This window comes from Bradysia coprophila, chromosome X, assembly GCF_014529535.1.
Source record: "Bradysia coprophila strain Holo2 chromosome X, BU_Bcop_v1, whole genome shotgun sequence".
Classification (NCBI taxonomy): domain Eukaryota; kingdom Metazoa; phylum Arthropoda; class Insecta; order Diptera; family Sciaridae; genus Bradysia; species Bradysia coprophila.
This window is the reverse complement of record NC_050737.1, coordinates 4,545,160-4,573,010: the sequence shown is the minus strand read 5'-3', so window position 1 is coordinate 4,573,010 and position 27,851 is coordinate 4,545,160. Positions and strand designations below refer to the sequence as shown.

The 27,851-nt window shown below is 36.0% G+C and overlaps 2 protein-coding genes across 6 annotated transcripts; one reads left to right on the top strand and one right to left on the bottom strand.

Moving 5' to 3' along the window:
• On the top strand, positions 1 to 25,161 carry LOC119084519 (cadherin-23). Of its 2 annotated transcripts, XM_037194540.1 has the most exons (24): positions 4 to 386; positions 17,134 to 17,689; positions 17,757 to 18,127; positions 18,187 to 18,399; positions 18,509 to 18,587; positions 18,667 to 18,866; positions 18,985 to 19,346; positions 19,414 to 19,614; positions 19,719 to 20,499; positions 20,561 to 20,872; positions 20,939 to 21,336; positions 21,406 to 21,538; positions 21,603 to 21,826; positions 21,897 to 22,078; positions 22,139 to 22,362; positions 22,438 to 22,626; positions 22,692 to 22,821; positions 22,887 to 23,047; positions 23,113 to 23,506; positions 23,571 to 23,806; positions 23,879 to 24,015; positions 24,254 to 24,452; positions 24,523 to 24,718; positions 24,785 to 25,161. In XM_037194540.1, exons 2-24 carry the CDS (start codon positions 17,413 to 17,415, stop codon positions 25,123 to 25,125), a joined length of 5,940 nt encoding a protein of 1,979 aa, XP_037050435.1. In that variant the 5' UTR covers positions 4 to 386; positions 17,134 to 17,412; the 3' UTR covers positions 25,126 to 25,161. The 2 variants fall into 2 exon arrangements, with proteins under 2 accessions (XP_037050431.1, XP_037050435.1); XM_037194536.1 differs by having other exon boundaries at positions 1 to 386; positions 24,523 to 25,161.
• LOC119084537 (peptide deformylase, mitochondrial-like) lies at positions 25,120 to 26,461 on the bottom strand. 4 transcript variants are annotated; one of them, XM_037194572.1, is made up of 3 exons: positions 26,268 to 26,461; positions 25,636 to 26,090; positions 25,120 to 25,568 (listed from the first exon to the last, which is right to left on the bottom strand). In XM_037194572.1, the coding sequence occupies exons 2-3, from the start codon at positions 26,068 to 26,070 to the stop codon at positions 25,254 to 25,256; spliced, it is 750 nt and encodes a 249-aa protein (XP_037050467.1). In that variant the 5' UTR covers positions 26,071 to 26,090; positions 26,268 to 26,461; the 3' UTR covers positions 25,120 to 25,253. The 4 variants fall into 4 exon arrangements, with proteins under 4 accessions (XP_037050467.1, XP_037050453.1, XP_037050445.1 ...); XM_037194558.1 differs by having other exon boundaries at positions 26,203 to 26,427; XM_037194550.1 differs by having other exon boundaries at positions 25,636 to 26,093; positions 26,206 to 26,426.
• Positions 26,462 to 27,851: the final 1,390 nt, after the last annotated feature.

The window sequence follows — 27,851 nt, the reverse complement described above, 5'->3', positions numbered from 1 at the left end:
GCTTGCAATATCATCGCGGATATTTTTATTTATTTACATTGTGTGGTACTCTATGGATTGGAATGGATTTATTTATAACAAAATATAAAAATCGAGTTGTATATAAAACAACACAAAGTAAAATTTAGTGTTTTGTGAAAATTTCTAATAAAGGAAGAGATGCTTTTCTTCTTGTTCAAGCGTTTAACGCTCCAGTGATTTTATTCGCAAAGATTTCTTTTGTATTTTTCAAGAATTATACTTAAAAACGTTAATTGTTCTTTTGCATCCAAGTGAAATTTGTGATTTTTTTCGCTGATCTGTGCAAATTTTGGATTTAGAATTTTTCGCCTGTATTGGAAATTGTAGCCGAGGATGACAAATTTCCACTTGCATATAAACATTGTGTAAGTTTTCAATTCAATTTTGTAATTTGATTTTTTTTTTGTTTCGTTTAAATTTATTGTTTTTGTTTACAACATTGTACAATGCAATTCCATCAAAACATTTACGGCTTTAGCTTATTATTATATTTTATAAATGCTATATGGGAACTGTGAACGTCTTTATTTAAACGAACAGTCTAAATAATAAACAAAATTATTAAGTAGGTGAAATGAAACACGAAAAATTATTAATGAAATCATCAAAACAATGCACAACCGTTGGTCGGTTATGAAATGTGACATAATTGTATTAAATTTAAAATTTAGAACTCTCGTCCGCAACCTTTCGTTCATATTCTTATTTCGTAACAGAATTTTTTTTTATATTTTTGCTTAAACAAATCCAGTTGTTGTCGTGATCTTAAATCCGAAACAAAAATGCATAAAAAATTACGTTTATTAAAATTACATTGAGCTTAAGTCGGTTCTTTTTTTTATGAAAAATCCGATCCAACGAACATGAAAAAAACATTTTATCATTTCTGGTCGAGCAAGCGAAAAATCAGATCGTTTAGGAGCGGATCTAATTGTACATTTATAACGAGACAATTCATACAAAAAAAAAAAACTTAAACCAACATCGAAAAGTGTACTTCCTGAAAAGATTTGTTTCCTAACATATTTCCAATTCTAAATAACGAGACCATTAATCTTTAAATGATAAATTAGAGTAAAGTCGGCTTGAGTGGAACAATAATTTAATTCCAACTTTTAATCAAGCAGATGCAAATAGCTAATTCCAGGAGTTAAAATTGCTACTACTTCAGCATATCCACCGAATCATTGAAGGCTTTGCAATCAATCACCTTCAAAAATTCGAAATTTTAAACGAGCAACGATCGTGTAAATTTCCCCATTGCCTTTGATTAATAAGTTTTGGTGTCGGATAATTTGGAACGAGAAACAAAAAGATACAAATTTTTGAAACACATTTTCACTATCCTTTTGGATGTAACAAATCTGCTAACACTATCCTCCAATCGATTTGTCCATGTGTTCGAGTTCTTTTTGTACGTGGTCTAAGAATCCTTTGTTTTGGCATCGCCTGACAATTTCAGAGGGAAAACTGCATGCTCTGCCAAATTACCCTACTTCTAACTTTTTTATAACATCTTAAAGGTTGTGACAGTACAATTAATACATTTCGACTCCGAATCCTCGAGATATTGCCTTGTTAACGATTTACAGGTCGCTCGTAAATTGGTAACATAATCACCCAGACCATTACTTCTTTTTATGCAACTATTTTAAATGGCTGATTTCAAATCTTTTACTTCATTAGTTTTAACATATATTTTGCTAAATAAGAGTACAAATGCCAATGATTATATTTGTCTGAGTTGTTGATAGCAGATGACATCGCTGTCTACCAGAGCTTTTTTAGAGAAACATCCTCAGAGAAAAAGATTTCCTTGTTTGTGTTAGCAGTGGTGAATGATTGATTCCAAACTCGCCTATATGACTATATCTGAAATTATGGAATTCAATGAATCAATGACTAACAATTTGTTGAATTTTTGCGATTTTCTTTACTTTTTGAAGGTTCTCTCGACAATTTTAGAACAACTCTCAACTCGAGGATTTGTTTTAAAAGATTTTTCAATATTTCAAAGGATTTTATTTATATTTCCAAAATTTTTCTTTAGTAACAAAAGGTTTCCTACAGAGACTACTTTTTAGAAAATATTTTCTTGAAATTTCATGAATTTACATGGTTTCAGACCAAGTTTTGTACCGTTGTGTGAATGACTGTCTCTCTTGAGTCCACATAATTGCTATACACTTATACAACACTATTAGTTTAACTACGACAAACTCTACTTCTTATAACGATCAGGGATGAGGGTTCATCAGCTGTAATATAAAAGTGATTACTTAGAGAGGAAATTGTGATTATGTATAGCAAGGCAAGATTCCACCTTAATATTAGGTAAATGATTTTAAACAATTTTAATTGATCAAGACGACACTGATCTCTCCAATCCATAATTCAACATTGTAGTCCAATATTTCGATCGATTTAAACTAAAAATTATTAATTGAAAAATGCACTCTACTCATATCAGCTAAATGAAAACATGTCGACAAATATGAAAAGAAACAAAAAAAACATTTTACAAAATGTTCAGGTGTAATGTCCGAAAAATTCATCAAGCGTCAACAAGCAAAATGTAAAATGTGTTTCAAATTCATGTTAACGTGAATTAATATCGTTTCATGCAGTGAATGTAAGTACATAATGCGTGTATACATTTTCGGTAGATGAGTCGATTTCCCCTCATTTTATTCAGAAAAAAACAAACAAATAACAACGTACATTTCATATACATACACTTACCAACAGTATGCAATGGCACGACTGACTCATTTCCGTTAACCTCAGTGAAAAGAATAAATTTCCACCTGAAAATGGTATATTATAACAAAAATGCAATCGTGTTTAAATACAGCGATTATTTCAAGGTTATGAAGGGATACACACATCGAATCGGTAACGTATTCGAATACAGCACCCAAATAAAAGAAAATTTCGTAAATTCCGTGAATGCCTAATAATGCATTCAAATTATGTATCCGGTGCCAAAAATGAATTCTGAATGGTTCGGTACATCAATAAATTCAAGGTGTACATAATATTGGTATAATTATCCAAACGTTGAGTGGAGGTGAGTTAAAACATTTTCGGTGGCCCATCACACGTAGGAAACAAATTTTTTAAGCCGTCAAGCGGAAAGTCTTTCTCTTGCGTTTTATTTGTACATTTTGTTGTTGTTTTTTATTACTCGCATTTGTGTAACAATTTCATAATAAAATTCCGTTCTTTTTCCATTAAATCATATAACCCAAAATAAACGTTTAGGTCGGGCAAATCTACCAAAAAAAAAATTGTTATTCCGATGTGATGTTATATTTACATTTTCTTTTAAAGAAAAAATTTATTTCCCATCTCTGATATCCGACCGATTTTTTTTTGTCCCGGACGAAAAAAAAAATGTCCCAATGAAAGATAGATTTAGATTAGGGTAGAGTATCGCAACGTATGTGTGCTCTGAAGAGCTTTCGTGAGCTTTAAGCTTCACTTGGATTCCATAGTAAAATTGGAATATCTCAATGGAAAGCAAAGAAGCTTCGTTGCGTATAGAAATTGGTCGAAATATGGGTATGACTACTGACTACCCTCCAGTTGTTCGCATCCTCATATGGCAATTTTCCGCTCGGGAATAGATATAACTCTTAAATTTTTCCACTTCAGTTAACCTGCAAATACTCTTCTTGATACTTGATACTACAGCATAATAGGTATACATCTCGTAGCTAGTGTAATGTATACAATATTTGATCATAATTGAGGTGGAAAAAAATCTGCAAAAATTTTCATGATCGTATCACTTTTATATAGCGTTAAAGGAGCGCACGTGCTCATATTTATTTTGTTAACTTTTTTTATATCTTCGTTCCCATAACATTTTAGATGTTGAGAGTATGTACGAGCACATTTTGTCAGGTTACCATAAAAAAAATAAGCGGATAGTTGTGAGGCTATGGTACATAAAAAAAACAGTAATTTCGTCTAAATGTGAGAAAATTGGTCTTCGTGAGTTAATGACAAAATTTCAGATTCTTTCGTTACAGTTTTTCGGAGATATAATTTTTCTTGTTGTTGTGGTTCGGCTGTTAAAGTTATAATGTTTAAATTTAACGCATCATTGAATTCTCTTGTCTTCATTTAGGTGTTGTTATTCGTTAACGCTTTGCACTATATTGAACCGGACGATGCCGGTAAGAGCATGAACCATAAATGTATTTATGCTTGATGTAGTGGGTGAATATTGACCAGAATATTTATAGTAATATCTCACTTTAGCAACGACAATTTTGCCGGCCAATTATAAAGTCGTACCCTTCCCACTTCTTCTGATACGATTAGCCTACGTACACGGAAAAACCCTGAAAATACCGGTATGTCTTTAGGCACTTATGGCACTCAAATTCTACTTTCCACATGTCATAGAATGTACAGTTTTAAGTCTCACTCGCATAATTTGAGAATGAGTCAACCATTGGGACTACAATAGTCTTATGTGTAGATTATTCTTAAGAGATGTGGAATACGTAAATTGGAAATATCCCAAAGACTCGTCAGTATTTCCAGTTTTTTTTCTCTGTGGGGTAACATTCGATTTGATCAGTATTGATGCCAAATTCAGAACCACCATCTTTCTCAAATTGTAATTCATAATTCGATTTTATTCATTCGTTAAAAGGTCTTTGGTCTGTTCAGTGTTCAAACATTGTGCAGAAGGTATAAGTTGTCGAAAGCATCTATTTTCTTCACATTCGAAACCTTAAATTGGTTTCGACTTGACATTGTTCTAGATCTGTTGTTACACAAAAGCATTGTGTGTCATGCAAAGAGATTTTCTGTTGAAAAACGTTAGCAACAATTACCGTAATAATGTTTCCCTGGTCAAAGGCCTAACTGGTAATTTATCTTAGCGGAAAAGCATGAGTCTATGTATGTTTTGATTTAAAAAAAGAAGAAGTAAGTTTGCAACGGTTACAGTTTCTGGCCTATGTCAACTGTTATCGACAGTGCAACAATATTCAGTGATCTCTGTGATCTTATGTAACAGATTCAATTTATAATGAGAGCTTCAGATCTGGAATAACTACAACTAGAACATTTATTCATACCTTATGAGCATTTTGTTGGTCTACCTCTAGAAGACTAGACAATTCGTGACTCTCGACTAGTAATAGCTATTTAGAATTTGTTATTCTCGAAGGATCCTAACTCTCAAGGCGTAACTCTGACTCAAAGTCCACCGGCATTTATTATTACCTGGAAATCATAAGTCTCAGAAATCGCAACTTTCGACAGGTGCAACTTTTAGGGAAATATTGTTGTTGTGTGAAATCTTGCTATGGAAACCGATAGAAGGGGGCCGATTCCCGAAAGTAGCTACCGTTTGTAAGCAAACAATTGACTTTAGTGTATTAATTTTCAAAAAAAAGATCGATGAACGATGTACACCATCTGATTAAAGTTATTAATTTTTCAACCGTGGACATTTAATGCAAAACTCGTTTATTAATAAAGCGTGCAGAAAATGTGTACCAATTGCCAATGCTAATACAAGTAGCACTTAAGTTATTCATACTCCAAATAGCAAATAAAATTATTATTTAAAAATCAGCAAAAATGAATTCTTTCCGCAGAGAAGGAAAAAAAAACCCAAAAAAGTATATACTTGTACTCATGTGAGCTCTTTCTCCGTTTAAATTTCAATTAAATCTAGAAGTTGGAAGTAAAAAAAAAAACAAGTTCAAACATAATTCGTGTAGGTATAACGAAAATTACATGTAATTTCCTATAATTTCATCAATTTAGAAAAATTTTCGTATGTATCGAATGAACGAATTCGCCATTGTTTAATTTTTAACAACAAATGTCTCCTCAATTTCATTTGACTATACGGTTAATAGAATGAAAGAAGAAAAAAAATTTTGGTTTTAAAAGTAGCTTAGTAAAAGTGCACGTATAATACAAGCTCATTATTACCTACATGGCTGGTGAATTTCGTAAGTTAAAGTTCGATAGATAAAAAATGGTTAAACAAAAACAAACAGAAAAATGTTTCACTTTCTGATCTATATTTTACAACATTGTTAAAAGAAAAATTTAATTAAAATTGGTATTGAGTGAAGAGAAAAAACAGCCAAATTTGCATACACGAAATTGTACTGAATAATAAAAGACTAATTTGAACATACGCTCGAGTAAATATAACAATCTCGAAATTTTTATTTATTGAACTAAACCGAATGCATTATATACATGAGAACTAACTGCAAATTAAAGTGGTTAATACAATCACAAAAATATATTGATGGATAAAAACATAAAAAATAAAATTAATTGTCGCAAATGTTCTCATAAAAATGAAATAAAATGAAAAGAAAAGTCTGAATTGATTTGGTGAAATGTAGGTAAATATTGAAAGTTGAATGAAAGAATTGAAATACAAATTTCGCGAGGAAAATCGCTAAGTGATTGAATTTTAAGTTTTGATGTACGAAGAACCTATAGAAAGGAATTCGTTCGAATAAAGAGAAGCAAAATTATCATCATATAATTAGCATCTGATTTATATTTACGTGAAACCTATTATGCCAGTCAATTATCTCTGCGAATAAAATGATCTCACTTGTTATGGCAAGTATTAATTAAACCAGCACACCATAATTTTACCTCAAAAACCATTTACTTTAATTGCATAATAAATGATTTTTCGGATAAGATTTTGTTGGTAATAAAAAAAAACAAAAATTTTTGTGAATGCTGATCCGAAAAGTAAACAAAATCGAAAGTAAAATTGACACGGTCGAAGAATTTTCCATAAAAATTTTCAATGCAAAATTGGCTACACTGAAATTGTACTACACACGAATTCAAGAATTTATAATGTTTTGACCCTGCACTCATATCCAATAATGGGGCTCAACATTGAATTCGATCAATTTTCCTCGGATCGGCGGTCAGTTCTGAAGGTATGCAAATGTGGATGTTTTAGTAACGGTTTAACGAACTCTGAAATCTAATTAGGTCATTGCTAGGCAGACGATCTTTATTCCATATACCAGCCAAATTAAATATAATTGGAAATGTGCTGGAGCGTTAGAGAACATTTTGAAAAATGAAAGGATCGGCAACGGTGGTTAAATCTATTACAAATTTTGTTTGCAAATTCTTTCACTTCACAGCTACAACCACAGCTCATCGGTTATTTTTGTCGTCATTGTCGATAACAGATGACTAATAAAATGCGATCTTGAAGTAATATGTGATGGGGCATAAATATTCGATATCCTGTAACTGTAAATCTATTGAACTCACACTAAATGCAAGATTAAAAGCATAACAATAATGCAAAGAAACGAAATATAGTTCGTGTGGAACAATCATTATTATACCGCTGTGATTTACCACAAAACAAAACAAAGACTTCAAGGGTTAACAGTACCTGACGAAAGTTATGGATTGACATCAAGGGATCCATAAATTGCGTCCGAGTATTACAGTTGTAAGCACGTACACTTTTATCGTTATTGTTTTGACGATTTCTTCCCGTAATGCTTAGTTTCCTCTTACCAAAAAAAGTACTCCGTGTGAGAGACAAAATTGAATTTTTTCAATTTTTCTTTGTTTATTTGACAGTTTGCTCTCTCACGGCGCTCTAACGGCTCTCTCACGGCGTACTTTTTTTAAGTGGAATGGGCACTTAAGACTGGATATAGAGAGTATAACTGTTTCTCTTTTCTTCATACATTCAAATTAACGTCTTTTTGTCGTTTAAACATTACCGAACCATGGCTAATCCTTTCCTTCTTCAATTAAAATTAATATCTCACCTCACACGTTACGTATTTATGCAAAATAAAAATATAAAAAAAATTCACAAAAATAAAAACGTTCAATTCACTGAACCATTAAGTTCTTTCAACCCCATATCCACGTTACTTACCAACATACTAAATACACCTCGTTGGTGCCATTATACACCATCTGTCTTCTTCGTGGATAGTTCAACCGTTGTTTTTTCGGTAATTTATGTCTCATCGCGTATACCGATTATGTTACGCCATAACAACACGCTTCACCCGCATTTAATCCATTTTAGACAATATTGTAACAAATTAAAAATTAAATAAAAAAAGAGTCAAATGGAAATGTACGTAAATAAAGCATTTAGTTCGGTGTACGTACACATTTTATGTGTATTAGAAAACCGACTATCAAAACCCATAAACGAGAAACAATTTTGAAACTGATGGTCTCGCTTGGCAAACGTTGACGGTTAGAGAACCATAACGCGCCACGCATTTATGTTCGCCACTGTGTTATATACGTACACTTTTCGGTTTGGGACATTGGACTTTATGGTATTTTATTATAGTTTTATCTAAGTCAGAGATTTTTTTATGTAATTTTTGTGTTTTGTTTTGTCAGAAACACTTTTTTTTTCAAATTTGCTGTTGCTGTTATACTCAACTTTCACGATTTTAATGAATAGATTTTCGGTTATTTGATCTGATTAGAATCGCTGCGAATATATAGCGCAAATTTTTGGTTAGTTTCAATTTCAACATCTTTCCTGTTTCAGTTTATTTATTAGTCAGGCCTCAGGCCTTCCGAAATTCTTTAATTTTCGTTACATTTCGCATTTTCTGCACTTTGTTTTCTTGTTAATTTTATTATTTACTTTAAATTTTTTACTGCTGTTCCGCAATGTTTTGTGATAAATAACCGATTAAAGAGTGAATTGTTTACAAGATTTATTTATCGGTCTGTTTATTTGATTTAATTATTTAGCGTAAACTACACAACATTATTGTACGTATACTGTGAATATGGTATAAATAATATTGCAACCAAAATGCATACAATTTTATGGTTTATTGTGATAAATCTTAATGTGGATTAATTGCAGTTTCGTTTTTCATAACTATGCCAACCATACCGACGAACTGCATATCTTTTCCAAGTTATTTTTTTTGTATAAGAAATGGCAAACTGTTTATTTACATGTGAAGCAAACATTTAAGATTCTAAATAATTAAATCGTTAGTCGAACAACTTTAAGAAATCTGCATATATCTAGGACACATATATGTATGAATGATGGGGATGGTGCAAATAATTATTCTTCTGAATAGTAAAAACCGGTAAATAATTTCAAAAAATGTCACAAATCTATAATTATCAGATCTGTTATCACCATTGATCTAAGTGTTTTCAGTAAATAATGGAAAATCATTTACTTCTGTAGTTTCAGAATGCTTTTAATTACTTTTCGTCGTCTTCGAATCACCGCACACACCACCATTATGATTATCAAATCACTAACTTATTTGTTCTGAGTATTTTCAAAATCTAGTACTTCATTGGCTTTAACATAAAAATTGTCATATGAAAGACCACATTAACCAAAGTTTATTACTTATTTTCGACATTGCTGTCGTTAACAGATGATATACTTAAAGTAAAAGTTGGAAAGCAGATTTTGGAATGGGTGCCAAAACAAGCCATAAAACTAAGCCGTAGATCGGTAGTTCCGTGGCATAGTTTTGCGTAAGTATACACCTTCACTGTACTGAAATTGCCAATCGAGGGGTGGATAAACATAAAAAACAAGGTTCGAAGGGATAGAAAACAAACATAAATTTGTTGCAAAACAAATAAAAAACAGAAAAACAAGAAAAAACACAAAAACAAGAAAAAACACAAAAACAAGAAAAAACACAAAAACAAGAAAAAACAGAAAAAAACTGGAAAAAACCGAAGAAAAAACCGAAAAAAAACAAGAATAAAACCGAAAAAACAACTGTAAGAAACTGAAAAACCAAATTAAAAACTGGAATAATTAAAAAGAACACAGAAAAACAAAATTAAAAATACAAAACCCCGAAAGAAGTACCATGTTTTTTTGTTTTTTTCTTTGTTTATAAACTAGGTCCCACCTTTTTGGGCGGGTCGGGTCCCTTGACTGATAATTTTCCCAAAATAATGTTGTCTTTTGCTGGTTGGTAATGTTGGTAAACTTCATAGTCAATCAGATTAGCCTTTTATAGATATCTTAATTTATTTTCATTGATTTTTTCATCTGGTTAAGAATGGACAATTCCTGTAGTCCAAGCAAATGACAATATTTTGACCTTAAACATCATCACATTTAGGATCTAAAAAATCTCAAATTACTCATAAATTTATTTCTTTTGTAATAAGCAAAATATCACGACTCGCTGTCTAATTTTGCAATAAATAACCGCGACTCGTGTGAATTACAACCCTCGCTTCGCTCGGGCTGCAAACTTCACACTCGTCTGAGTTGTCTAATGTTCGATTTGCTTTGGCCGCAAACTTCTCGTTCGTCCGAGCTGTCTGACAATACGATACCGCGACTCGTGTGAATTACGACCCTCGCTTCGCTCGGGCCGCAAACATCACACTCGTCAGAGTTGTTTAATATTAGGTTTGCTCTGATCGCAAACTTGCTCGTCCGAGTTGTCTAATGTGACAATAAGATACCGCGACTCGTGTGAATTACGACCCTCGCTTCGATCTGGCCGCAAACATCACACTCGTCGGAGTTGTCTAATGTTAGATTTGCTTGACTTTTTTCATTACATGTAATTTTGGGTGCCGCTTGTTAATTATCAAATATAAAATTTCAATTATCAATTATCAAATACCAATTATCGAATATCATTTATAATGTTCATTTAATACATTGCATTTCTATTTTCTGGGATAACTTCCGAAGCGGTGATCCCATATAGCTCATCGTCGAACTTGACCTTACAAATGTCAAATGTATAATTTTAAGAACCTAAATTGTCTGCCAGTCAAGGGAATAACACATTAGATTATCAATTATCATCAGTGAAGGGAATTATCAATTATATCAATTATCAGTGGTGTATTATCAATTATCAACAGAGTAAAATCCTGTTTTTCTGGAATAATTTCCAGGGCTTTACCCCGACATGGCTCATCTTCGAACTTAACCTCAGGAATTTCATTCCTCGTCGATTAAAAAAAAAATCATCAAAATCGGTTATGAATTACTCAAGTTATCGTGATGACAAAGAAAAATAGGTTACAAACAATTACGTTTTTGATAACATTTCATACATTGTGTGGTAACAAACATTTTAGGGTATTTTCTGGCGTAAGACCCTTGACTTTCAGTCAAGGGAACAAGAAAAAACAGAAAAAAACAAGAAAACATTTGTTTAAAAAAACAAGGTTCGAACGGAATTTACGTTTATCCACACCTCGTTGCCAATTATGTTGCTAATAATTCAGACACCCTTAAAAATTTGCAATTTGTAATTCTAACAATTTACTGAAATGTTGTATCGCTGGTCACAAGGCTATCAATTTACTTCGATGTTGTATTGCTTGTTTTTCGACCAAAGATTAAAAACACTTGTTGATGATATGACTGTTTATTTACCATTGCATTCGGTCAGTTTTATTGACCATAACAAAGCACCTAGCAGGGTAATAGATGTTTTTACACGTCAAATAGAGTAGTATTTTGATACCAACAACACCATTAGCAGCCACCATTAAAGCTATTAATGGTATTATTGGTATCAAAATACTACTCTATTTGACGTGTAAAACATCTATTACCCTGCTACGTGCTTTGACCATAATCATGGCTGCAAGTAAAGAGTACAACAATAAGAGTATAACAATTTACACTTGTAATTTCTACACTTTATTCTGTCTTACTGTCTTACTTAAAGATTTAGAGAGAAAATATTTCGAGTGGTTTTTTTTGCATGAGGAAGAACTAAAGTGCGATTTTACCGAACACTAATTATAGTACCCCTAGCTTCGCTCTATTTAAATTCACGCCTACAGTACAGTTTTGAGTACATTTCCATTTCGGCTTCGGCTTGGTATAAAAATAAACATTTTAGACAGAGGTGCATAATCTGCTAATTCCAATCTTGTACAATTTGATCGAATTCTGCGAGTTCAAAGTTTTTATTTTACTAATAACTAACCAAAATAAAACCAATCTCCCATCCCCGTCGCATTTATCATCTTATGACTTCATAGAAAGATCGTAATTAATACGAATCGCATACCGGCCTCCTCAAGCTCAGCAAATAATTAAGAAAAATGTCAGCCTTTGGTTGCCAACATCAGGCGATAAATCACTTGAGTGTCAATCCGCAGAATTACTAGAAGCGGAACCCAATGATGAATCTATTTTCTTCTTTAAATCTTTTCGTTAAATTGCTGCTCATCGCACAAATTAAGGCCATTAATTAAATAACGATTACAATGTACTTCTAGGTGGATTAACTCAAGTAAAATTTGTTCATGGAAAACCTTATGCACATTTGTGACGCGCTCATAGAGCAATCAAAGTCGTAAATGTTATTTTGTCGTGTTTCTTCATCTCATTTGATTGATGGTACGGACAAAAAAAATGAATTTAATTCGCTTTGGAAGCAAATATTAGTTTGAGAGAAAAGAAATATTTATTTCGTTGAAATGGTTTTTTCGGATATTTCATTATTATTGATGATCGTCGTGAAGAAAAAAAAAACATCAAATGATGATATGAACGGTCTAAAAACTCACACAATTTAGAATTAGTCGTAGCACCATTTCGAACAGGTCTATCAACATACAATTCACATTCTTCAATGGGTCTAGTGATTCTTGACTATAAAATGTATAGATACGGCTTAGGTATATGGCATGTAAGGTACACAAATCAATACTAACCCTCACCCATGGAAGCTGCTGATGATCTGTCGCCGAACATTTCATGTAATACACCCCAAATTGTTCAAATTCTCATCGAAAACATTGTTTGGATGCTCTTCAGGTACGGATTTTTCCCTCTTGCCTGAATTTCATATTCATATTTTCTCGCTTCGGACAACGAACATTTTTGATACTTTTTCGTATGCCTAATTTTAACCATTTCGTTTCTGCCACAGTTTCGTTCTGATGGACAGTGCAATGCAATTTCATGACAACTTAAAATCTTTAAAAAAAAATGTTTTTACCAACATCTTATCAGGCCATATCGATAGTGGCAAGGAAACAACTAACCACAATCTAATTTTCATAATCTTATTACGAAATTAGTATATTTTTCAAATCATTATAAAATCTAAAGAGATCGTTTTAAACTTCAGTTAAATATTTGAAAAGAACCTTCGAAAATTGACATTTAAGTGGTAAGGTTCTTTCAAGCCGATTTTTCCCGTCCGATATATACTAGTTTAATATATTTAAATTCAAAACAGCAGGCCCTTCTGAATTTCATTTTGAGAAAAATAGTATTGAATGGAACTATCACATTATTTGAAAAACTCATATGTATTCTGGAATAATTCCTCAAGAGCTGTGACCCTTCGAGAGCAACAGATCCTTAAGTGATACTCAAGAATTTTGAATCAGTAATATTCTACAGATAGCACTCCTTAAGACTTACGTGAGCATTTTGGTCCAAATTTCGATTAGTGAAGAACTAGAGGTGTGCACCGCCGATTTTACGCCGGCGCGCCGCCGATTTTTTGCTAAATTTTCGGCGCGCCGCCGCCGAAAAATAATAGCTCACGCCGCCGCCGCCGCCGATTGTATTTTCGTCGCGCCGAAATTTTATACGTTTAGTGCTTTCAGAAATTTTAATGGGCGACAATAAATATAAACTTAAATTGAAAAATCTATACAAAAGTGTGTGCCTGAGTACATGTACAAGGTTTTAGCAAATGTTTATCGCTCTTAATTTATAAGTCAGGTTTCTATATGCTGCTATGTTTCTATATGCGTAGAAAGCATAGCCTATTTTAGGTAATTTCTTAAAGAATTTTCGGGAATTTTAGAGAATTTCGAGAATTTTCGGGAATTTCGAGAATTTTCGGGAATTTTAGGAAGTGAAAAAAATTAAAATTGATTTTCGGACTTTGTTTCACAGTTTTCTTTGCCGGTGCTTCTTCGAAGACACCTTTAAACCACTCAGAGGCGTATTACCCTATGGGAAATTCGGTACCGTGCCCATTGCGCTGGAAAAAATATGCGCTGAGCTCGGTCACTGAATGGACAATTATTGTCTGAAGAGAAATTTTAATCTATCATAAAAACTATGTAGAGTTTGCGAATTAACTTTACATTGCCTAATCTCGTAAAAAATACGTACCAAATTTTTTAGTTTGATGAGTGCAAGAGTCCATGAGTTAAAAGGGAAAATTTCAATTCGCGCGTCAGGGTATTAAAACCGAATATTTACACAAAGAAATTGTTTTGATAGGAAACATGAATGGTGAAGTCTAAAATGAAACATTTAGAACTACAGACCTTACTTTGAGGGCTGAGCTGATCTTCATTTGTTTGCGCTATCCTATTACTTTCAATAACGTAAATCATGTAGAAAAAGAAAGCTGATCACTTGAAAATAATGCCACAGCGCAGCAAGAAGTGAAAAATAAAAAGCTCGAATATTGAATTAGAGGGATTCTTTTTAAAAACAGCCTACCGAAATCGGACGCATTTTCCAGTGGACTTTGAAAACGGTTTTGGCTTCTAGGGTCGAATACCTTTCTAGGCACATATAAAAAAGTCGACTGGAAAATGCGTCCGATTTCGGTAGGCTGTTTTTCAAAAGAATCCCTCTTAGCGTAAAAACCAATGCAGGATAAATCACCCAGGTACGGTCTAATGTCACCTCGGAGGAAATAACGATTTTCAAAACGGATTTTAACGCTTATTTTTATCTTGACAAAAATAATGAGTGCGTTCAGTATAAATCGACAGATTTTGAAGAATCTGCCATAACTAGTATGTACATTCATTGGTAAAAACTACGAACTGTGAACTAAAATTTTTACTTTTACCTCATACATGTCAGTTCTATTAAGGTTCTGAAATAACAGGTAAGACACCTCTGAGTTGATCACGAAGGCGGTGACACCAATATCGGAAAATCGAAAAATCTTAAAAATAGCTCTTTGTCCCTTGAAATATGTAAAGCCACACCATAAAGGTCGACTACCACACTTTGAAGAACAATAAAATCGAAACGCAGCGAGTTTCTAGTGTTTTAATAATTTTTAAGAATTTCGGGAATTTTCAAGAATTTTCGAGAATTTCAGAGAATTTTCGGGAATTTCGAGAATTTTCGGGAATTTCTAGAATTTTCGAGAATTTCAAGAATTTTCGGGAATTTAATTCCTAAAATAGGCTATGGTAGAAAGGAGTTTTTTGTTTAAAAAAATTTGTTGAAACTTTGGGTTTTTCTTCTTACTTGCACTGTACGACGGTGATTTTGTTTCTGATGCTACGATAGGGTTATCTTCGAAGTAGCTTTCTATAACGTATCCTATTTCCATCAGTAGATGGCAAGTGTTTTATGCATATTTTTAAATACTTCTTCTTCTTCTTTTTCAGCCTGTTTCTATCCACTGCTGGATGTAGGCCTCTCCAACTTCTTTCCATTTCGTACGATCCATTGCCATTTGCTGCCAGTTTGTACCTGCAATATTCTTAATTCCGTTTGTCCATCTCTCTGGTGGTCTACCTATAGCTCGTCTTTTATATGGTCGCCATATAAATACTAGTCCAAAGAAAAAGTTGGCTGCTGTCTTGGGAAGGGTATCGATGGATACTACTGAGGATGGTCAGATCACGCTGGCCCGAGACCGCCATCGATACCCGAGGTCGAAACAGCATTTGTCTTTTCTGTATCCTCACTTAACGTGAACTCTTGGGTACGTTACTCTATTTTCTGTGCATATAAGAGGAAGAAGAAGGAGAAAAAAATTCAGTGAATCAGTCAAAACTACTGTAATTGTAAAGGGGCAAACTTAAGACCTTATGTGGAATTTGGGTGGAAAATGGCGCAAATCATGTGTTTTAGGAATTTATAAAGTGGAAAATCTTTCCGGTTTCAAGTTTTTTCGTCAAAAAGACGAGACACGGGTATCTTCATTTTCAATTTTTAGCTGCTTTATTTAAAAAATTTGGGGAAAAAATCATTTTGGCGTAGTCTATGCACTTATTACTTATAAATTTAAGTTTATCTAAATCTCTTATTTGCGAAAACCTTCTACTACGATCTCACTCCTTCATCGAAGATGGACTAAAGGCAACGGGAACGGTTATTGCATAAATCGAAAGATAATAGTAGTGAATTTGCGTAAATGACATAAATTATAAGTTGGAAATAAGAAGCCTGCAGAACATCTGGTATGAAGATGTGACTTAAAATTTCTAAATTATAATTTGACTTATAGCTTACATGTCATTTACGCAAACTCATTAATCATTCTTGGATTCATTAAATTAGATGTTTTCAAAATAATAGGTGATTGTACATTGTACACAATATAAAAGGTGAGATACGCCTCAGTTGATTCCCCTTGTATAAGTGGTTGATACTTCAGATTGCAAGATAGTAAGATTTCAGTGTTCGGAAAAATGATTGCGCACGCTTTTTCAAATGTTTTTGCATTATTTTCGAAAGTTTAGATTTTTTGTAAATTTATCGGCGCGCCGATCGGCGCACCGCCGCCGACTATAAATTTCTTCCGGCGCGCCGCCGCCGATCCCTTACCAGTCGGCGCACCGCCGCCGACTATTTTAAGATCGGCGCACACCTCTATGAAGAACCCCTCTTGGTTCTTGTGTCCTAGAATTCTGCTTCGAAACTTTAAAACTATTTAGAAAAAATAGGAATTGCTTTTGCAGCATGTCTTATATATTAACTATTGCCATCTTGAAAATATGAAGAGTGAAAAAATGATAGGCAATGCTCCACAAATTTTAAAATTCCCGTTGCTCCCAAAAATCTAGGCGCGACATTGCATGCAGCTTAGAATATTAATGAAGAAAAGAGGGTTAGAAGTGATTCAAGGTCATGAATCATGAATCTTAAGTAACGGAATTAGTTTTTTCACTACTTGCACCAATCCGACCTTCTCACTTCATCGATATGTCAGAAAACGACACGAATGCATTGTTTATGGTTGCAGGTCTACAAAACTTTATTTCGTCTTCACAACACAAGTTTTTCTTGAACATTCCGATTTCGAATTGTATTTATTCTCAAAATCAGCCTTCATCCATTCAAACAATTTTTTTATTAATGAAAAACCTTACTTTCAATTTCAGATACTCAAAACAAGAGTGAAGAACAAGTGTACCACAATGTGTCGAACAATATCAATTATATAATGAAAATGAATAACAATGAAAACATACAATGGTAAATGATGATCGTCAACGGATAAAACTGCCATTCACACCAAAGTGATTTCGTTGTAATGTTCGAAAAATCATAAAAATCATTTATTGTTCTTAAGAGAACATCGATATCAACGGAAATATTTAATTTATACAACGAATTTACCCAAAACAACAAAAATAAAAATAAACAAAACCTAAACCATCATGAAGCAAGTAATTACATTTTTAATCGACACCACGACGCACAATTGTCACAGTGAGAAATTTCCACGACCATCAAAATCAAAGCCATACAAGAAAGTTCGATTAAAATGCCAAAGCGTGGATAAACACCATTTTATCTCGTACTTTTATCTTACTTTATTAATAGTCATTAGTTGTTGTGTTAAGAATGCATGGTGTAATCGACCTCCGAAATTTTTAATTGAAGGTCAAACGGAAATCGTACTCAGGTTGAAGGAAGGCGACGAGACACCAGTCGGTATGAGCATTTTCATTTTTCAATAAATTTTCAGCTTCTAACTTAAATATATCATCTCGTCACACAGGATCATTGATCTACAAACTGAAAGGTTTCGATCCCGACGGAGACACACTGTCCTTCGGTGCAAGGCATTCATTTGACAGTGATATTTTAAAGATAGAAAATTCCGGTAACAATGAGGCCAATATTTACCTCAACAAAGAGCTAGATAGGGAGATTAAGGACGAATATTCGATCGTATTAACGCTAACGGATAATCGACTGGGAGATGGGAATTTCGTTACTCAAAGTCTACTGTTACTTGTGGAAGATATCAATGACAACGAACCGATATTCAAACCGTACCAATCGGCTTTGGAAGTACCAGAAAATAGTCGACCGGGAGTTGTGACGACGGTTGAAGCGACCGATCGAGACGAGGGAGCATACGGACAAGTTAGTTTTTCGTATAAGAGTCGTCGCATGATTTGTGATTTTCATGATTGAATCAACAGGTGGTGTACTACTTGCAAGAGCTTGAAGGCGACAATGATGTGTTTACCATACAGACACACCATGGTAAAGGTATCATTCGGCTGGTAAAAAATTTGGACTACGAGACGAAAAGTCTTTATCAATTGAGAGTTCTTGCCGTCGATAGAGCGAACCAGGGGCCAGTGAATACTGGTACAGCGGCAATATTGGTGAAAGTACGTGACGTCGAAGATGTAAGTAGCGAAATTTGTTATGATCTAAACCGAAAGGTCATTCAGTATTGGCAGTATTATACTTAAGTCTAAGTGAAGTTGTATTTGTCATTTCTAACATTGCTTTCAGACCCCTCCAGTTTTCTCTGCTGTGAATCCAGTTACCAGAATTTCAGAGGATGCGCCAATCGGAACAACCATCCTTCAAAGTATTAACTACCAAATCCCACTGTGTTTGTCACATTTATCTAACGCATAATATCTCTCTCTCTCTTTCTCTCCATACAGTAAAAGCACATGATGGTGACCGTGGCATAAATAATCCAATTCATTATTCCATTTTGTCGGGAGGCAATGATTTGTTTGCAATAAATGAAAAAACGGGTGTTGTATTCACTAGGAAAACGTTGGATCGAGAAGATTCACGAAATCAGGAAAACGGAGCTTACATTCTGGAAATACAAGCGACGGAGATATCTAAAATGAAGGTACTGTATCAATCGATTTTTTATGCGAAAAGCTGTGACTGGGTTGAGATTATGTTTACTGTCCAGACCTGATATCCTTACTAGTTTTTCTAATACCCTTTCATTCAAAATAATGTAGCCCCCGCCATCCATTTCGACCGAAATCACCATCATACTGACGGATGTGAACGATGAAACGCCCACGTTTCACAGCTCTGCCTACGAAGCGGAAATACGCGAAAATGCTCAAGAGAACACTCCGATAACTTTTCTGGGCGACAACAAAAATTGGGTGTTCGACTTTGACCAGGGTAACAATGGAACGTTTGAATTGTTTTTCGATGCAGACGATCACATATTCGAAGTGACACCCAAACGTGCCATCAATGAAGCCTCATTTCTGATTCGCGTCCGGGACAATCGTAAATTGGATTATGAACTGATCCAGCAAATGAATTACACATTGATTGCTAGGGAGGTGGTGAAAGATGGAAAATGGAGGTAATGTCCTGGACACATCTTATTCATTGTAGAGTATTGTGGCTCACTTTTTCGGACATAATTTCAGTGCTGTGCCGATACGGATTTTTATTCGAGATAGCAACGACAATTTTCCAGAATTCGAGGAACAATATTATGAATTTGGAGTACTAGAGAACAGTGGTGTAGGAACCGTTCTCGGAAAAGTTCATGCAACGGACAGGGATTCGGAAAATTATGGTTCTGATGGTATACGTTACACTCATCTCGGTGGCAGCATATCGAATCTGTGAGTTATCGGATATTTGTTAGCAGCTTTGATTAAACTGTTGGACCATCAAAACTGCCCTCCTGTACCACTTTTACATCCAAATAATTTTAACGTTTCCTCAGACTAAACTTGGATCCACTTACGGGCGTTATCACGGTTAAATCATCCGGCGAGCACGAGTTCGACAGAGAACTTATATCGACGCATTATTTAACTGTGGAAGCACGAGACAATTTGGGCAAAGGCAACCGCAACACTGTTCAATTGATTCTGGTCATCAAAGACGTAAACGACAATCCGCCAATATTTTTGGAATCGCAGTACGAGGCCAAATTGCTTGAAAATAAAATGAATTTCGAGACGCCGTTAATTGTAAAGGCGAAAGATGCGGATATGGCTGGCACACGTAACAGTGACATCGTCTATGAAATCATAGATGGTGAATTTAAAATGAATTTCACGATCAACCGGAAAACCGGAGCTCTATCTCCACTGTATCCGATGGATTATGAAGCGTTGAAAATACCGAAAGAGAAATCGATTAACATTCAGCCGATCGGATTGACAGTAGTGGCCCGAGATCTTGGTGTACCGAGTATGGCCACAAAAACTTCGGTCGTCATTTACCTCCACGATGTGAACGATCATGTGCCGCAATTTAAAAAGGATTTCTACGAAATAGCAATACCGGAAAATCTGCCGAGTGGAAGTTTTGTATTGAGAGTGTCGGCGATCGATCGGGACGGATCGTCGCCCAATAATCTTGTAGTTTACCGTATCCAAAGTGGTGCAGCGGATAAATTCGTCATCAGTGCAGACACTGGTGTCATTTCAGTTGCTGTCGGCGCTAGTTTAGATCCGGATTTAACCGTACCAAAAACCCTTGATTATTCACTGGTTGTGGTGAGACGATTGATGCGTAACGCTAGACCTATGGGAATGTTCAATCTAAATATTCTTTTAGCTTGCTCTCGATGGTGGTCTTGGCGATCAGCAACAAATGTCTGCTACTATCGTCAACATTACAATCAACGATGTTAACAATAAGGTTCCACAATTCGAGGAGCCGAAGAAGATTGTGCTGATTGAAAATACGCCCGTTGGATCGTTCGTTTATCAATTAGTAGCGCATGATCTGGATGCGAATCCAAAGCTACGGTACTATCTGGATCCAAATGTGTCGGAGGCTAGATCAGAGGAAGGTGTGCTGATAAAGTCGAGTGAATATGACTTTGTCAATGCATTCGAACTGAATCCCATCGATGGAACAATTACGGTGAGTTAGTGTTCGTTAATCCTCTCGAATTCGATTTCTAAATTCTTCATTTCTACCGGTATTAAGGTTGTTAAGCTGATCGATCGCGAAAAGGTGGAACAAATAAAATTGGGAGTGGCTGTTGAGGATACGGCCGCTATAAACGATAAGCAGGTGGCAACAGCATTCCTGACAATAATAATCGAAGACGAAAATGACAACAATCCGAAATTCCGAAAACCATTCTACAAGCGATCCATTACTGAAAACAGTCCCACCGGCATTGCGATTCTGAACATAGCCGCTTATGACATCGACAAGAACAGAACGATCAAATACGCGTTGGAGGGACCGGAAAGTATTTTCAATCTGGTCCAAATCGATACAGAATCGGGCGAAATAGTTGTGTCCGGTAAGATTGATCATGAGGTGCATCAATGGTTAAACTATACAGTTCGGGCCATCGATTCGGGTATACCGGCAAGGTACGTGTGATGTGAGCGTTCTACCAACATAAATGGTGTTTAGAATATTTTCTTCTGTCGCTTCATTAGATCGTCTTTGGTTGATGTGTTCATTCGTGTTATTGACGAGAACGACAACAATCCGTATTTCATCAGCGATGCTTCGACCAATTTAACAGTTTATGAAAACTCACCAATCGGTACCCGAATTTCCATGATTCAGGTAAACCATAACCGCAATCCCATCTTTCCATCACGACTTTTAAACATTTCCCTTTTGTTACTAGGCCAATGACGCCGATTCAGGAGACTTTGGAAAGATAACATTTCTGATCGATAAAATGAGTTCGCACGGCAAGTTTATGATTGACGCTGACACTGGTGTCTTGATGGTTGCCGACGAGATCGATCGAGAGGAGAAAAGTTCTTACATGGTGGTCATTGAAGTGTGGGACAATTATCAGTTCGGTTATTTAAGCGGTGAAAGCCGGAACGCTTTCAAGCAATTTTTGTAAGTGATTTTTTGTTACAGCCTGCGCCTCCATGAGTATTTAATCCAATTTTTTTCGGCATAATTTTAGCATCAACATCCTGGATGAAAACGATTCTCCGCCGGTTTTAAATATCCCGAAAACCGTTGTCTCCATATCCGAGTATCACGATCTACTCGATACAATACTACACATCAAAGCCTATGACGCCGATGATCCCTTGACTTTAAATGGAAAGGTTGAATTAAGTATTTCCGCCGGTAGTGGAAGAGGTAAGTTGTGATAATCGATATAGAAATGGCAGCAATACTAAAAAAAACCTTTCCATCCAGACTACTTCAACTTAATACAGAGCGATCCGTGGAATGGTGATTTGTTCGCCAAAGGATCCCTGCAGAACTACTACGGAAACTATACGCTGAAAATTCAAGCAAAAGACTTAGGATCACCTCAGAATACTGTGGAAGAGACAGTGTTCATAACCGTTCTCGATTTCAACGATCATGCACCGTATTTTATCGCACCGACGAGCAATGTTACTATTCGTGTACCAGAGGTAAGTAGATTTTTGATTATGTGGATCTGCTGATCTACTACAAGTGAATACGGCAATCAAATTCATTTGTCCAAGAATGCAACTGTTGGCACATCCGTAATCCAAGTCAAAGCAATCGACAACGATGTGGGCCCGAATGCAGCTGTTTTGTATCGCTTGAAGCAAGATACGGTTGGGAATTACCGGTCCTTTGCCATTGATCAAGTGAGCGGGATAATAACCGTTAAGCAACCGCTGGACAGAGAACGACAGAAAATTTATGATGTGAGCTGAACGCGAAGTGGGATTAGTGTGCAAAGAGCTGTTACCAAACTGACAAACCATTTCAGATTCGTGTTGAAGCCTATGACCAGGGAATACCACCACTTAGTACCGACTTGGATCTTACGATCTATGTTCGCAATGTTAACGACTATGAGCCACAGTTTTTGATTGACGAAATACGAGTAAATTTCACTGGTAAGTTTGATTCGTACGTTATGTGCCAGTATGATGATCTCATGTCTATTCGTCACACCACACAGAACACACACCGCCGGGTATCGAAAAAATTAAGCTTCCAGACACCGTTGACCGCGATGAAGTGGATGAACTGGACGATCCACCAAGCGTTGTTTGCTACTTCATTGTTTATGGAAATTCGGACGAAATGTTCCACTTGGAGCCTGAATCTCACATTTTGACGGTAATTTCGACTTTCGCATTAATTTGCAACATCAAAATGAGTTCGCTTTCCCACATCTGAAACAGGTCCTAAAAGAACTGGATCGTGAAGTGATGCCGAATCACACCCTCATTGTGAAGGCTACCGAAAATTGTACCAACAAGCCCAATAAGATTACACTGCCTAAATCGTCGCCACTAAGTCGATCGTATCATTCAGCCTTAACTAGAACAAATACGCAAACGAAGTACTTGGACTGGTTCAATCGTTACAAGCATTCGCGAAGTTTACGTAGCACATCCGACGAGAGTGCTTCCGACGACGCATTTTTACACGACGCCGACGAGCGTGGTGATCATGTTGAGTTCCAAAGTTTAGTCAGCGGAGTGTTGAATGATGATAGCACGTTGGTCCAAATTGTCGTTCAAGTGGAAGATATTAATGACAATGCTCCGGAATTTGTGAACAAAATTTTCACCGGTAAGTTTGTACCGACGCGTCTAGCGATAAAATTTTTAATTTTAATTGACTTTCTGGTATACAGGCGGTGTAACCACTGCAGCCGACTTTGGAACCAAAATAATGTCGATAAAAGCAATTGATCGCGATGACGGAATCAATGCCAAAATATCCTATTTTCAAATCGGTGAAATACATCGTACGCTGACGGAAGGACTGGATCAGTTGAGTCGGCCGCCATTTTTGGTAGATCGTCGAACGGGTGGAGTCATACTCAACTTCGATCCGCAGAAGGGAATGAAGGGATACTTTGACTTTATGGTAAGTCGATTCGTTTACTCGAGAATTGATGTTGAGTTCCAGGCTGAGCTAAATTTCTATTGCAAATCAAAGGTACTCGCTAACGACACCGACGGATATCAGGATTCCGCTCATGTTTTCATTTATTTGCTGCGAGAAGATCAACGAGTTAGATTTGTACTTCGACAGCAACCAGTTCAGGTTCGAGATCAAATCCAACTGTTCAGAGAGTGAGTATTCCAATAAAGCCAATAAAGATCCGTGCAGCTATGTAGAATGGATTTTTACAAAATGAAGCTGCTCGACACATACATTTACCCATTCAAAATAACATAAATCAGAGTGACCTTCGCCCTCCAGAACACTCGTTTTGGAATGCCTTTTAATCACATTAACCCTCAGATCTTCTAAGATAGAAGTCCAGTGAATAAACAAGTGCATCGAAATGATAACAATTTCTTGTTCCAGGACGTTGAGCAACGTAACGGATGCAATCGTTAACGTTGACGATTTCAAGGTACACGAAAATAAGGACGGGTCTGTGGATAAGACAAAGACCGACCTGTACATGCATTTAGTAGATAGAAAGGACAATTCCATTTTCGAGGTGGATGAGGTACTGAGACTAATCGATCAAAATATCGAAAAATTGGATTATCTGTTTAAGGTAATGCCGCCAGGCGTAACATAACAACCGAAATGAATACTGCAATAAGTTTGCTCTGAATAATTTTCAGGAATTTAATGTGTTGGATACTCAACCGTCAGAAGCGTTACTCTTGACCAGCGATGTCGTTCAGGGACATATTGTCCTATGGCTGGTTTTTGCCAACATTTTCGTATCGACATTGTTGGTTGTGGTGATATCGTTGTGCTTCTCACAAAGAAAAACTTACAAACGGGAACTGAGAGCAGCCTACGTTAATTCCTACGGTAACATCATTATACCACGTAATTCCACTGTGTCAAATAACACTCACACTAACTTCCATTGTGCAGGCTCGTCTCCATCCGATTTGACGACACGCAGCGCAACGCCACGAGTACCGAATACCAACAAGCACAGCATCGAAGGCAGTAATCCCATTTGGCTGAAGGCTTATGCCAACGAATGGTTTAAGAATGACGACGACCTTAGTCATCCGGGTGTGCTTAATGGTCCCGATTCACTGGACGAAAACGTTTTGACCGCAGAATATCTTACTCGACCGAGTGGCAAAGAGTTCAATGGCTTCACAACACAAAATAACTTGAGTCCGTTCAACGTTTATCAGCAAATCGATAAGCTGACCAATGATGCTCAATTGCTGACTAGAAAATTAGAAACAACCGAATTGTAATAATGTACTCGTAGCCAATGGGTACACACGTGTCGTGTAGCCTCATGACTTTTTTTATAAAATATATTTATTGCAAGACATTTGACTCTATGCTAACGCACGACCGACACACGTTTCATTTGACTGTTTCACTTTGGACCGAATGCCATTCTGACATCGCCTTGCTTCAAATTAACCGTATGCCAGCAAGTGCAACTAAACGTCCGTCGATTCATAATGTCCGTATACATGATCCCATTCAAGTGGTCCATTTCATGTTGGGCGATGCGTGCATTCCATCCTTTCAGATGTAACTCCTGCTTTTCGCCATTACGATTCAGTCCAGTCAATGTAACACCTGCGTACCGAGTCACTTCACCCTTATATCCACAAACACTTGCACATGCCTCGTCGTAGGTCCGTTTGCTGTAGTCGGTCACTTTCATTTCGGGATTTATCAACACCTGGAATGGCAAAGGAGAAAATTGAGTGAGTTCTTCGATCGGATCTGTTTTTCATCAAATCACCTACTGTTAGTGGCAATGTCTCCATTTCTCGTACTTTATAAATCTCGGGTGAAAATTCTCTCTTCAATTGGTCGCTGAATTCCAAGATAATAATCTGCAAATCGAGCCCCACTTGTGGTGCTGCTATTCCTGCCACTTGATAATCGGACATCACTCGGATCAATTGGTCGATAAAGAAATTCAATTCTTTCGATTTGATGGCATCCAGTGGGACAGGAACCGACTTTTGGCGCAAAACCGGATCGCCGACTTGAACGATGTGAGTGTAGGGCGGCTCTAGCTTACGCGGCATCCACTTACTTTGGTACCAAGACTTGAATGAATTTAACTGTGAATTGGTGTGAATGGTGGCTGGAATTGGCCGTAAATGACTGTGATGTTGATGAAGTAGTGAAGCGACCATTCTTGACAGCGGGAACCTTTTTATTGCGAATGACATATCGTGTGACTTTGACTTATCTGAAAAATGACGGGGAATTAATCGAACGAACGGACAACAGAATCATGGATAGGGCTGTTGTAGGCTGTGTTAATCAATGTAATTAGTCTAATCTCTGCACATCACACAAAACTCTCAATGTATCCCAAAACAATTGCACTCAGTGCTCGGTAAAGGATGCAAATCCTGATATGTACTTTACGCCCCAGATACTCGTCTGCACAGAAATTTTTACCTTTGAAAATGCTTAATCAGCACAGCTGTATTCGATCAGTATCGTTCGTCACTACAAACACATTATGTCAATTGATTTTATACGAAAATTCCGGCGTTTTATTCAAAACCAAAATCACATAATCAAAAACATCACGGCGAGAGGTTATTCTGCACCACGACTGACATTTCGATAAATTTATGAACTTTAAAAACCACACTGCGGATGCTAGCAAAACTAACAATATTTTAGTTGGAGATTTGAATTTTTGGCGCTAAAAATTTTTTTTTATTAAAAAAAAACAAGCAACGGTTTGCTATAGTAGGTTTGTTCCAAGGCCATATGAATTGTCAAATTTCATCCACAGAACCATAACCTCAATAATATCTCGGTGTAAATCGCGTAGGCGACGTTGCTCGTTTATATGAAATATCAAGTGAGCGACGTTGCTATAGAAGAAATTGTCGTTGTTCGGGTTGTCAAAGTTCGTGTTTACAGTTACTTGGAACAAACCTGTACTTAAGGAGTTGATGAAAACAATGAATACTAAGCTTACTAAAAGGTGAGTCTGAGGAAATTCTTCGGCAATCGTATTGTTTCAGTCTTTACTCCAGAAGAACAGGCAGAGCTTAAACCCAAACAAAATAAAAGAGAGAGATAAAGTTCGTGTTTACAAGTGGAGAAAAAGTGAGTAGACAACCGGACCTGTACTTAAAGGAGTTGATTTGAGAATAGTTGACTAAATGATCATCTAAGCTTCACTAAATTTATTTGAGTCTGAAGACTGGCCTCAGCATTGTCCTTTTACGACGAAAATTCAGAAGGGCAAAACAACAAAACAACAAGCTCCGTTATCAATAATTGGCACGAAATCTGGTGGTAGCTGAAAACTAGAAGCGTCTGCACGGTGAACAAAGATCCGGGAAGTCGTATAGAGTGGACGTGAATTGTACGTGCAAAAATGAGGACGATACTAAAAGGTGATTCTGACGAGATTTGGTTGTTGGCAGAGCGAGTACACTATGAGTTTCAGCTGCGTCAAGCTGTATATAGAAAACTCTTAAACACCAAAAGACGATGGCAGTAGCTTAACCCCTTCATAACCACCCTCTTACGAAATGAGAAAACTTAGAAACCACCAAGAAAGAGCGAAATTACAGCCATAAGGAAATTGCATACAGAAAAAAAAAGAGTGCCCGATGATGGGCTGAAGAAAAATAATGCGACGGCTGAGGCTCGAGGATCCATAAAATGGAAATTATATGTCTGACAGAAATTTAATATATCTAAGAAATAATAGTAGGTTTGCGAATTAACTTTACAACATTGCGTATCTGTAATAAAATGACGTACCAACATTTTAGTTTGATGAGTGCAAATCCATCGCAGTTAAAAGGAAAATTTCAATTCGCGCGTCAGGTAATTAAAACGAATGATATGTACGTAAACAAAGAATTGTTTTGAGGAAAACGATGAATGTGAAGTCTAAAAGAAACATTTAGACTACGCAGGACTTACACTATTTGGGGTCTGAGCTATCTCAATGTTGTTGCGCTATCCTATTACT